Source organism: Tarenaya hassleriana, unplaced genomic scaffold, assembly GCF_000463585.1.
Source record: "Tarenaya hassleriana unplaced genomic scaffold, ASM46358v1 Cleome32, whole genome shotgun sequence".
Lineage (NCBI taxonomy): Eukaryota > Viridiplantae > Streptophyta > Magnoliopsida > Brassicales > Cleomaceae > Tarenaya > Tarenaya hassleriana.
Genome location: NW_010966372.1, coordinates 278,326 through 289,372, shown reverse-complemented (window position 1 = coordinate 289,372; position 11,047 = coordinate 278,326). Strand labels below are relative to the sequence as shown.

General features: G+C 36.2%; 2 protein-coding genes across 5 annotated transcripts; one reads left to right on the top strand and one right to left on the bottom strand.

Moving 5' to 3' along the window:
* Positions 1-3,464: 3,464 nt before the first annotated feature.
* LOC104820800 (beta-glucuronosyltransferase GlcAT14A) lies at positions 3,465-5,835 on the bottom strand. 2 transcript variants are annotated; one of them, XM_010551415.2, is made up of 5 exons: positions 5,283-5,835; positions 4,924-4,999; positions 4,551-4,666; positions 3,997-4,048; positions 3,465-3,894 (listed from the first exon to the last, which is right to left on the bottom strand). In XM_010551415.2, exons 1-5 carry the CDS (start codon positions 5,788-5,790, stop codon positions 3,594-3,596), a joined length of 1,053 nt encoding a protein of 350 aa, XP_010549717.1. In that variant the 5' UTR covers positions 5,791-5,835; the 3' UTR covers positions 3,465-3,593. The 2 variants fall into 2 exon arrangements, with proteins under 2 accessions (XP_010549717.1, XP_010549716.1); XM_010551414.2 differs by having other exon boundaries at positions 3,465-4,048.
* A 2,695-nt stretch (positions 5,836-8,530) lies between these two features.
* Positions 8,531-10,884, top strand: LOC104820797. 3 transcript variants are annotated; one of them, XM_010551409.2, is made up of 3 exons: positions 8,531-8,793; positions 9,230-10,378; positions 10,491-10,884. In XM_010551409.2, the coding sequence occupies exons 1-3, from the start codon at positions 8,710-8,712 to the stop codon at positions 10,677-10,679; spliced, it is 1,422 nt and encodes a 473-aa protein (XP_010549711.1). In that variant the 5' UTR covers positions 8,531-8,709; the 3' UTR covers positions 10,680-10,884. The 3 variants fall into 3 exon arrangements, with proteins under 3 accessions (XP_010549711.1, XP_019058901.1, XP_019058900.1); XM_019203356.1 differs by lacking the exon at positions 8,531-8,793 and adding an exon at positions 8,972-9,097; XM_019203355.1 differs by lacking the exon at positions 8,531-8,793 and having other exon boundaries at positions 8,972-10,378.
* The last annotated feature ends 163 nt before the right edge of the window (positions 10,885-11,047 follow it).

The window sequence follows — 11,047 nt, the reverse complement described above, 5'->3', positions numbered from 1 at the left end:
CACATCCTTCGTGCTGATACCACTATATGCGCAACGCCGCCGGATTTAATTGCAGGTGCATGAACAAGTTTATGGATCTTTCTCTCTTTCTTTCTTTTTTTTTAAATTGTTGATGAAATTCAAAGAATTCAAAAAAAAAATTGTGTAAGTGGCTTGTGCGATTCAATCGAGGTAACCACCAAACAAATGATTGATCGAGGGTGGTCGAATGATATATATATATATATACATCGAACCGATCATATTATATATTGGGTTGATTTAATTCGATGCGACAAATTTTGGGATCGGTTTATTCAAACTATATATGAATCTTTTAAATAAGTTAAAGTCGAGCAATAATTTCATCATAAACGACGTTACCATCATTTTCCAGAGCTTTAAAATCTGACAGCATATGATGCATACACATATATATACATAACCTATATATTAGACATTACGTCATATAGATTAAAGTATTTGACGAAAACAGGACATTGCAAGTACTTTAGTTAGTTAAGATTCTAGGATTTGTCGATTACGAGGTTTCTGGAAAAAGCCCTACGGAAACGAAACCTCTGTGGTCCTGAGAAGAGAGAGTTCGAAAGCCCTGAGATATTTCCGATGAGATCTTTGCAGTGTGGTCCTGCTTTGTTCCGTGTACGGAATCATTCCACGTATACATATCGTACGTGTACGTGCGTGTGTGTGTGTTGTAAATTCATATTTTTATAAAATAAACACATAAATTGTTGAATTAATAAAAATAAATAAATAAATCGAGAGGATATTCATGGAACAGGATCGGTGTACAGTGTACAGCTGGAGTCTACTTGGCGAGGAAGTCGAGTTCTATGGTTTTGGCCGGTGAACTTTGCAGGGCACTCTTGGGAATACTCAAAGAAATCCATTAAATATCGACAAAAAAAGCCAAATATTATATATATATATATAATATAATAATTTCCATCTGCACGTATAGCCTTAAATAATGCTTTTTTCGTTAAAAAAAACCCCACGCTCTCTGTCTCTCTAATACACACACATATATATATATATATTATATCACTATTGTTGACTTGTGTGGAATTATGTTCCTTTTTTGACGATGGTTGTAAAATTTATTACATTAATTTATATTGTCCTAGAGTGTTTTTCTTTTCTAACATTTTTTTTTTGTAACGGCTGAAATCCAACCACACCCTTTCGAAGGTGGTGAAAAACTCTCTGATTCCACGTAATAGTTTGTAAACCACGTACGACAGATAAACCATTTAAAAGGTGAACGATTCGTTGGAGAGTGGAATCGAACTCATTAACTTTTAGAGAATCATAAATCTTTTAACCACTACACCAAGCCCTGAAACTCTTTCCTAACTTTTTACTGATTGCTACTAAGTTTTTAATTTAACTACGATTTTAGAAAAGTATTATCATTGGATTTATCTTTGAGTTGATCAGTTGAATTATAATATTATTACTTTTTTTGGTACAACAATATACACACATTTTAACAAAAAAAAAACTACGAGACACACACGCGCATATATATATATATATATATATATATATAGGAATGTAGATATTAAGAAACAAACTTTTGACCAAAAAACAAATAATATAGATAAAATATACTAGAAAGATTAATAGCACTGACACATATAGATATAGATATATTCAGACTATATACATAGCATTTAACGTAAAGTAGTGTTCACAGAGTATTTTAAGGATAAGTACTTCAAACTGTCTACGTGGGAGTAGTACAAATTTATTGTCTTTACATATATATGTATATATATATATAGGAACATATATGAGATATATCCATATGACCAGACGGCGCTCGTGGTGGTTGTCTCCAAAGATACTATCGACATGATTTCATGTGTATATATGTTATATATGTATGATGTGCATCTGATGTCTCCCGCACTTGCATGATTAGCCATCACAATAACAGCCAAAAGGCTAAAGTTTAAACCTTTATTTTATTTTACTTAAAAAACTATGAAAGTGAAACTAAAAAAAATGATTAAATAAACAAAAGGTTAGGATAGATTCATGCATTGCATTGCATTATTTCTCTCAGCAGTTTAATTCCAATAATAAATATATAAGTGCTAGATTTAATGATGATTTGCCGGCACTTTAAAGAGACAAAATGTTCTCATATATGAAAATGACATATGCATATAAAAGAAGAATAAAAAAAAAACATAATCATCATATTTTCCAATGTCACACGGATAACATACTTACTTTGCTTTTTTTTTTTAAAAAAAAAATATTATTATTACGCTAGATTCTAATTAAAGAAACTCTATTTATTCCGTTTTCATCTGTTTCTGCACGCGTGTCTCTCTCTCTCTGTAATGATTGTGTGTGTTAATTTGTGATCCCTCTCTCTCTCTCTCTCTCTATATATATATATATATATATATATTAAACTTGACGGGCCATCAAGGTGTAATTTATAAAATTTGTAGAAAAGGATACTAAAGTTTCGTAAAAAGATTTTACTACGTGGAAACATAACCAGTTCCATATTCGGAATAATCTTTAAATTCTGATGTTAAGAAATCTGGTTGAACTCCTCAATTGGATCGAATTTTAAATGAAAACAAACTTAGGTCAAATTTCGCATTAGCCAAATTATTTAGTTGAGTCGGTTGAATTATGTGTATGTAAATAAAAAGTTGTATATAAAGTAGCGATATTTTTTCTTTCAAAACTCTTCTTTCCATTTCTATTTTGTTGGTAAATTCCACTTGTATTTCTATCCTTTAACACTTCGATTCATCGTATTTTTCTCTCATTTTCTCCTAATGATGATACGATAAACATATTTCTACTCTTATAATATATTCATATAAATTGAACTCTATCATAAAAATATAAAACAAAGCAAAAATAATAATGCCTAATTAAGGCTCGATCACGAAGCATGATTTTTTGGGTCTCTCGACAATGCTTTTACCGCTGTTTCCACCAACTTTAAAACTATTGGTTTCACACAAATCATAAAACCCAAACTATAGCTTTTCCTAATGGAATATATATACACTTTTTAATAAAATAGTTTAATAGGATTTCATGAACCGTCCTAGTCGTAACGTTACAAAGAAATTGTACATAAGCGGAACTAGGTTGGTCTAATTGAAACACTATAATGGGCCCCATGAGAAATAACAGTATATAAGTAAATAGGCCCATTAAAAAGTTATGGTGGTTACTTTGTCTTTATTACTGGGCCATTATAAAGCCCATAACCTGATGTAAAGAGCCCAAAGGCTTCTAAAAGATTTCTATTTATTGAAAGTTGATATTGGGCCAATATATAAAGCCCATATTCTCCATCGTTCTTTGTATTTATTTTTTTTATATATATAATTCTTTGTATTTATTTTAATACAAACAGCAGTTATTTATTATAATACGAAAGTTTACCATATAAATTCGACCAAACTATATTTTTCAAATAATCGAAGAAGATCATATGATTGGAGATAAATTCTCTAAAAGATTTCTATTTATTATTTCATTACATCCTCAAACAAATCTATCTGGTCTTAATCTCGGGGCCCACATGAGATGGCCAAGCTTCTCCACTACCTACATTGCCTCTTGTCAAAGTTCTTTCTGAGCATAAGTCTCATCAGCAAACTCCTGAGCCTCCTCGCTCCTGGCCCTGGCCTCAACTCCGCTCCCCCGTCTTTGCTCCTCGGTTTCCTCTTCAGAAGCTCTTTGTCGATCTTATCGAGAACGGGATCGTTCCTCTTGAACTTCCTAGCGAAAGGGCGGTTGCTCATGACCATCTTCCGGAAGTCTTTCGGTCCCAGATTCCTCGGATGCTGCTTGGGAGGGTTGTCCCAGGAGATGTAGTGGAGGTCGTGGTTCACTGTCGTGTTCCTAAACTCGTCCGAGTTGCAGATGAGCGTCTGGAAATACCCTTCCGGGGAAGACACGAAGTTGGTGTAGTAGAGGAGGAGAGTTCTTGGCAAGTTGTCGTACCCGATTACGCAATACTCCGAGAACGGTCTCGATAGGAACGTCCAAGCCGACCCTAATGCAGATTTAGACGCAATTCGATGATAAGAATACACATATAAAAAATCTGACTCCAAAAATGGAAGATGCGATCCTATTAGGTGCTACAAAGACATCTTACAGACTGCAGCTTTCTAAAATTGGGAGGATAAAGAAAGAGGCAAATAAGAATAAAATACACAAAAGATTCTTTAAAGTCTTGTCTTGGATCATATTTTGACCCCCTCAACTTTCGGATCTTCCTCGATTCAGGGACTAGAAAATGTGAGAAATTATATACAAGTTTGCCATTAAAATCGCTCATACTTCCCCATAATAAAAAGGGCCGGGCCATGTGTTCATTCTTGGGAACTAACCAAGTAGATATCTACTTGCTTTGAACTCAAATCTTCATTGTATTTACGTTCTCGCTACCATTATTATAAAACGTATACACATATGCACATACTGCTATACACAGACATATATATATATATATATATATATATGTATATAGAGAGAGAGAGAGAGAGGCAAACCGGTGAAAAGCTTGAAGGCAGTAGGGAGGCTTCTTTGTTTGATAACCCACCATATCTCAGACTTGTTGAGGCTGTAAAGCCCTGGGTCTATTATCACTGGTTTCCCCCTCTTGTTCCTACATCACAACATTCAATAACAATAACGATAATCACAAAAACGGCCGCACAGGCACACTTTGACTGTCATCTGCCACAAACTGCAGTTGCCAGATCCAACTGTTACTAGCTAAAGACTTACAGCTTCTGCCTTAACATGACTTTTCTTTTTTTTATAGAAAGCTCAAAGCTTTAATCGGTTTTTAACTCATTTTTGTTCAGACAAATTTCATGTCTTAGAAAAATAAATTACAATTTAGCGGTTGACAGAACTTACATTTTCCAGCCCAAGCGACTCGTGTGCTGTATGAAGTTGAGATCGTTCGGTAACTCGGAAAAGGCATAAATCAGATCTGAATTTATCATTACGAAGAAACGATTACAAAATGGATTATACAACAGATAACGAACGATGAGCAATGTTCCAATCATGGGTTCTTCCAACGTCAACTTCCTAAACCGAGCCGGTTAGCAGATAACCAATCTAGAATCAAGATCCAAATCCACAGATCAGTGGCGTTTTTCTCAACCTATATACCTAAAAGCCACTGATTAATGTTTGCAAATTCAAGAATCGTAGATTCAAACCCTAGAAAAATCAACCAAAAGAATAAAAAAGGGGGGCACTCACCATACCATCTTGAGTAACCAGAGGATAATCAGAGGCACTGAGGTTGATGAACCAATCCCACCGACAACACCTCAAGAGCAAGGCCATGGCGTGAAGCGTCGTCGCCAACATCGTGGGTCCCCTGTAGGTAACCAGATTCGGCTTTCCGACAAGCATTACGTTTCCTTCCGGCCGAAACAGAGGGTCTCCGGCCACGAATCTCGCCATCTCCTGATGCTCTGATTTCGGAGCTTCGAGGTCTAAGTGGATGAGATAGTGGTTGCTACGGTGATAGATCGACCGGAGAAGGCGTTTCACTTTCTGGGTGTCGCCTTTGGAGGCGGAGATCAGGTAGGCGAAGCGGGGGAGGGTAGAGTTGAGATTTTGCTGGGGTCTAAAGGGCAAAATCGGGGTTTTCAGGGTCTCGATCATGGAGGTCATGGTCACTGTGGTGGGTGCGAAGAGGAGATAGAGGAGGGAGAAGAAGATAGAAGTTACTGTGAACGAGATCATGAAGAGCTTCTTCATCGCCATTGTTGCTTCTCTTTTCCGAAACTCTCGTGGAGAGAGAGAGGGGGAGAGAGGTGGTTGATTCTGCTGTGTAATGGGGCTGTGGAGTTTTAAATGGTTGGTTTGGTTTAATTACAGATATGCCCTTCTTTATGACATCCATATTTTACTTTGTATTAAACTGCCATTTTGTTTCTTGGAAAACAAAAAACTGTCATTTTGGTGACACAAAACGCTAACGAATTTAATGAATATGCTAAATATAAAATGTTTTCGAAATTAGAAGTAAAAATATATGTAAAATTTTGTAATCAATGTTAAATACAAATAGTTAAAGAACCATTGCCACCTCTATTCAAATTAGTTAGATTAATTTGTATAGTGATGTATAAAACTTATATACAAATATTTAAAGAAATATTCCATGCGTAATTGATTTTTTATGTTAATTTTCAAGAAATACATCAATATACTATCATGAAATACTAGTAAATTGATGGCGTACATTTTAAAATTAGCTTTTGAAGGAAGATACATTTTAAAATTATAAATGTCAATAAAAATGTACTTTTAGGTAAGACTTGTACTCTACTTAAGCGCTAATTTCTTAGTAAATAAAATTTCCAAATTAATGACATCTTGGTTTTTTTAAACTTGAGAAAATTAATTAATTTAATTTGTAATTTTGTGTTTATATGGATTTCCCCCTTTTTTTAGATCCGAACAAATCTAGTAAAGTTTAAAACAAAAACAAAAAAACAAAAAAAGTGGGGAGAAGTGTGCAGAATAAGATCTAATTCAAGCATTGGGTTCCTTTCTTTGAAGCAAAGTCATGATTCATGGATAGATATTAGATAGATCTTCAACACCATTTGAATTTACTATTTTACCCTTACAAACATGCGGGAAATCGGGATTTAGGCCCATTAAGTATGACATTCTGTTAGTGTTGGATGGACCCACGGAAAAGGCCCATTAAGGGCCCAATTAAATTATCTCCGTAAGCCAATTAGTCTGGTGATGGCCTTGTGTTAAAACAATTATTTGGGCCCCAAATGTATATGTGAAGGGGACAATGTAAGAACACTATATAATAAGTTGTTTGAATTTGGATCAAGCAGAGAATTAATATAGAATCAGCAAAATTTGCAATCTCTGAAACCAGAAAATAAAATTATTTACATATTGACGCAAACTATGATATTCGCTAAAAACCGGTTATTGCGGTCGTACCAAATAATGATTTATGTTCTGCTATGAAAATGTACATTGATATATAATTTAAACATCATATCGTTGTTGTTGTTCTATTTAAACGAATGATTAAGAAATGATTCGATGTCACATTTAAATATTTAGTTTTCGGGATTGAATGAAAACTACAACAATAATTGAAATATGGACAAAAAAAGAAAATATAAAAAAAAAGTAGGAAAAAGGAGGAATGTTTGAGTTGGTAAATGTTACGACTCCCACTTTACCTAATTTAACTCTCTTCTTTAAAAAAAATAAAATAAAATTGATTTGGATGTTTTTGAGTGTGGGGGTAAGCAATCCATCCCCGACCAAACTCACCATCCAAACTAAACTCACCTGTTCTTCTTTTGTGTCTTTCTCTGTTTTATTTTAAATTTTGGAAAACAATTATTATAAGTTTATAAAAAGATAATTCCATTTTAACCCCAAACTTTTTTCCACTAAATAAAATATATCTTAAACCAAACCATAATTGCAATACACAATTGATCACATAAGAAAAGAAAATCCAATGGAGGGGCTGAAAACGATAGAAAAAAAAAGCGGTCCAACTTTTTTTCAACAGATAAAGAAAAAGAGATAAAAATAAACTCTAGCATATATTGGAAAAAAGATTATTATTATTGCCATTTCATTTATTAATTTTTCACGGAACGTCCGTGAATGATATTGATTGTTACCCTTTCCATGCCAAAAGAAAAAGGAAAGAACACAAATCAGTTCGCAGTTGAAATGAACAAACTTATTTCCCCTTTTTATTTTTTTTTCCTAAAATTATTTTCTTAAGAGAATATACATACACACATATAGATGAATTATGGATAGGTGACCAAGAAAGAGGAGAAGGGGAAACACTCGATCCACGAGCTGTCATTGCTGAGTTGTCATTTTCTTCCACGTCATCATTCCACGTCAGCAAAAAATCCTACTTATCAAGAATTCTAAGGAAGACGAAGAGAGCTCATACTATATATATATACAGACATACTAGTGTCTAAGTAATTTTATTAATAATAAAAAGTCTAATTTTAGAAAAACAAAAAAAGATATATAGCAACCTCTATTTATACGAAACTTTTAAAAAATAATAATTATTTTGGTACATGATTTCTAATGAAAGGATTAGATATATGCACGCATTTAGTGCTTCTGTTGCTAAATTTAAAGAAGTTCCAGTATTTTATCTCTTTATTCCAATCCAAATAATTGCGCTTTAACAAATTAATACCAGAACTTAATAGCATTTTGGGAATTTATTACGATTATCTTATATAATTGGAAGGTTATTCATATTATCTTGTATAATAATACACTATAATAATAAAAAAAAAGTTATTATATGTAAAGAAAATCCAAGTGATGATTTAATGACATTTGAAAAAAAACATTTTTCTTCGTGGGGATGGGGGAGAAAAAGTCAACGATGTAAGTAGATTAGTTTTGGAAGAGATGGAGTCAGTCCAAGTCATGGAGTATATGATAATTAATTGCAATTAAGAAATGGTTTAGAGAATAATAAAAGAAGCTTAGACGTATAAATAGGAATCGTGAGGTGTGTGGGGAACTTGGGTTCCAAGGGAGAGAAAACTTAGAGAGAGAGAGAGAGAGAGAGAGAGAGAGAGAATTAGAGACATATATGTAATCAATCACATGTTCCGACGGGCTTTGTGAAGGAACAACGAAGCTATGCCTCCAACAAGAAGTAACACCCATCTCTCTCACGTGCAGATTCAAGAGCCAAGAACTTCTTCTTCTTCAACTGCCTTCAAGGTCTCTCTCTCTCCCTCTCTCTCTGAATCTCTGTTTCAAGAACCAAGGATCTCTCTCTCGCAAGAACCGAGAAAGAACCTCTATTGCTGTGTGTATACAAATACATATATATATATACATCCCTATCCGGATTGACCATTCTCTCTCTCTCTCTCTCTCTCTCTCTCCTCAACCCCACCCTTTGGCTCTGTATCTTCTTCTTCTCTCTCTCTTCGATTCTCTGCTCTGTTTCTCCTTCTCCTTCGTCTCTGCCCTCTGCGGAAAGAAAACTGAGCTCTTCTTTCTCGCTTATCCTTTCTCCATGGTGCTTGCTCCGCCGCATTTTACCCTAATATGTTCAACTTCCCCCTGCATTAGCATCATTTCACATGTATCGGCTTCACACCCGATGATTCTTTCTCCAAGATACCAACTTTTTCCCGTTTTTGTTTTGCAGGAACAAGAAGCAACGAGAAATCCGTCCACACAGCCATCGGCGACAAGCCGATTCAGCAGAAAGCTCTTCAAGGGAATGTTCTTCTCGCAACTCACCCTAGTCTCGGTCTTGGTGATCGTTCTCACCATTCGGGGTCTCATCTCTGCTGATTCACACCACTTCCACCCGAAGAAATGGTACCCTCCTCTGCTAACCTCGGTCGCTGTCTCGGGAACTCTATCTCTAGCATGGCAATGCATCTTTCTATGGAAGGCATCGGCTACACTAAAAGCAGCCTTCTATATTAGCCCCATATTCACCTGCTCGGTCGGGATCATGCTCGTTCTTACCAACTCGACGCCTGTTGCTGCCATTGGAGCCCTTTTCGTATTCTTTTCCATTGTTCAGTCTCTCTATGCTTGTTGGATCACAGAGAGGCTCGAGTATGCCACCAAAATACTATCATCCGCCACCCTTATCCCACCTGCAAAAACCAATGCAATTGTCAGCTTATCGGTAATCGTGGGCGTTTTGTACAGCGGATTCTTGGTCACGGGAATTGGAGGAGCTACTTCGACACGAACGAATTTAGACATCTTGTTCATCTCCTTAATCGTGATAAGTCTGGCGTGGACAATGCAAGTTCTCAAGAACATACAAGAAGTGACCATATCCAGGGCAAGATACATAAACTTCACATGTGGAGAAGACATGGATACATGCAATGCGTTTCGAGTAACGGTTAAAACCTTGCTCGGGAGCGTCTGCATCGGATCAACCATAGTTCCACTCATTGTATTTGCCAGGGGAATGGCCAGGAGCTTGAAACTGCTCACCACAGGCGGAGAGAATTTCATGTGTTTCTACGCCGATTGCTGCCTAAACGTCGCCAATACACTGATTACGTTCGGAAACAGATGGGGGTTTGTTCATGTGGGGATTTACGATAAAGGGTTCGTGGACGCGTCAACTGATATTTGGCATATGTTCAGAAGGATCGAAGGGTTTGAGCAACTAATCGACTCAGACCTCACTGGCTCGTTCTGTTTCCTCAGCGGTGTAATCGTGGGTGCAATATCTGCACTCACCGGAGGAATATGGGTCCTGCTCATTCATAAGGACTACACTCTGGAAGTGACTCTCTACGCTTTCATCATCGGGTATTTCGTGGTAAGAAATCATATTATAAGCTCATTCTCGAACCTAGATACGAGATACTAATCCTAAAAATGTTAAAAGGTATCAACTTGCTAAGTATGTGTACCTGGTTTCTGTCGTGCAGTTCCGGGTAGCTTCGGCATGGCTGCAAGCATGTGTCTTGGCTTACTATGTCGCTTATGTCGAGGACCCGCATAACGCACGTTTTGATGCCACAATTCCACGTCGCATTCAACGGCTTCAAATGTACAATGCCCGGGATAATGACCGGGACAGAGCCCGGGATAGTGACGGCGAGATGTCTGAAATTTGATCACCAGGAACCACAAGTTCAAACATGAAGCAAAACAAGGAAAACAACCGAGTTGATGGAGTAAATAGCTAGTTTCCTTTTACAAGGGTTTAGGTTCATGCTTACAGATTCTATAGATAGACAAAGTTCATGCACCAAACACAAGCTAAGGGATGTGTGATGATGTATATACTCATTTGGTACCAATGGACACAGCCTTCTCCTTCCCAGCTTGTATTTTTTTTTTTATCGCCCACTCTATTGCCTGTTTCATAGTCTTCAGAAAGGGTACAATACAACTCAAGGCAGAAACAGGAAACAGGGTTGAAGTCAAGAAACTGAGATTCACGGTTCAGTGATGCAACTTGCAATCCTATTTCATTTAGAAT

Coding starts and splice junctions, on each gene's coding strand:
- LOC104820797 (XM_019203355.1), top strand. CDS start 9,095: ATGGTGCTTGCTCCGCCGCATTTTACCCTAATATGTTCAACTTCCCCC. Junction 10,379..10,490: donor TCATCATCGGGTATTTCGTG/GTAAGAAATCAT, acceptor TCTGTCGTGCAG/TTCCGGGTAGCTTCGGCATG.
- LOC104820800 (XM_010551414.2), bottom strand. CDS start 5,790: ATGGCGATGAAGAAGCTCTTCATGATCTCGTTCACAGTAACTTCTATC. Junction 5,000..5,282: donor TCCTCTGGTTACTCAAGATG/GTATGGTGAGTG, acceptor TGATAAATTCAG/ATCTGATTTATGCCTTTTCC. Junction 4,667..4,923: donor AGTCGCTTGGGCTGGAAAAT/GTAAGTTCTGTC, acceptor GTTGTGATGTAG/GAACAAGAGGGGGAAACCAG.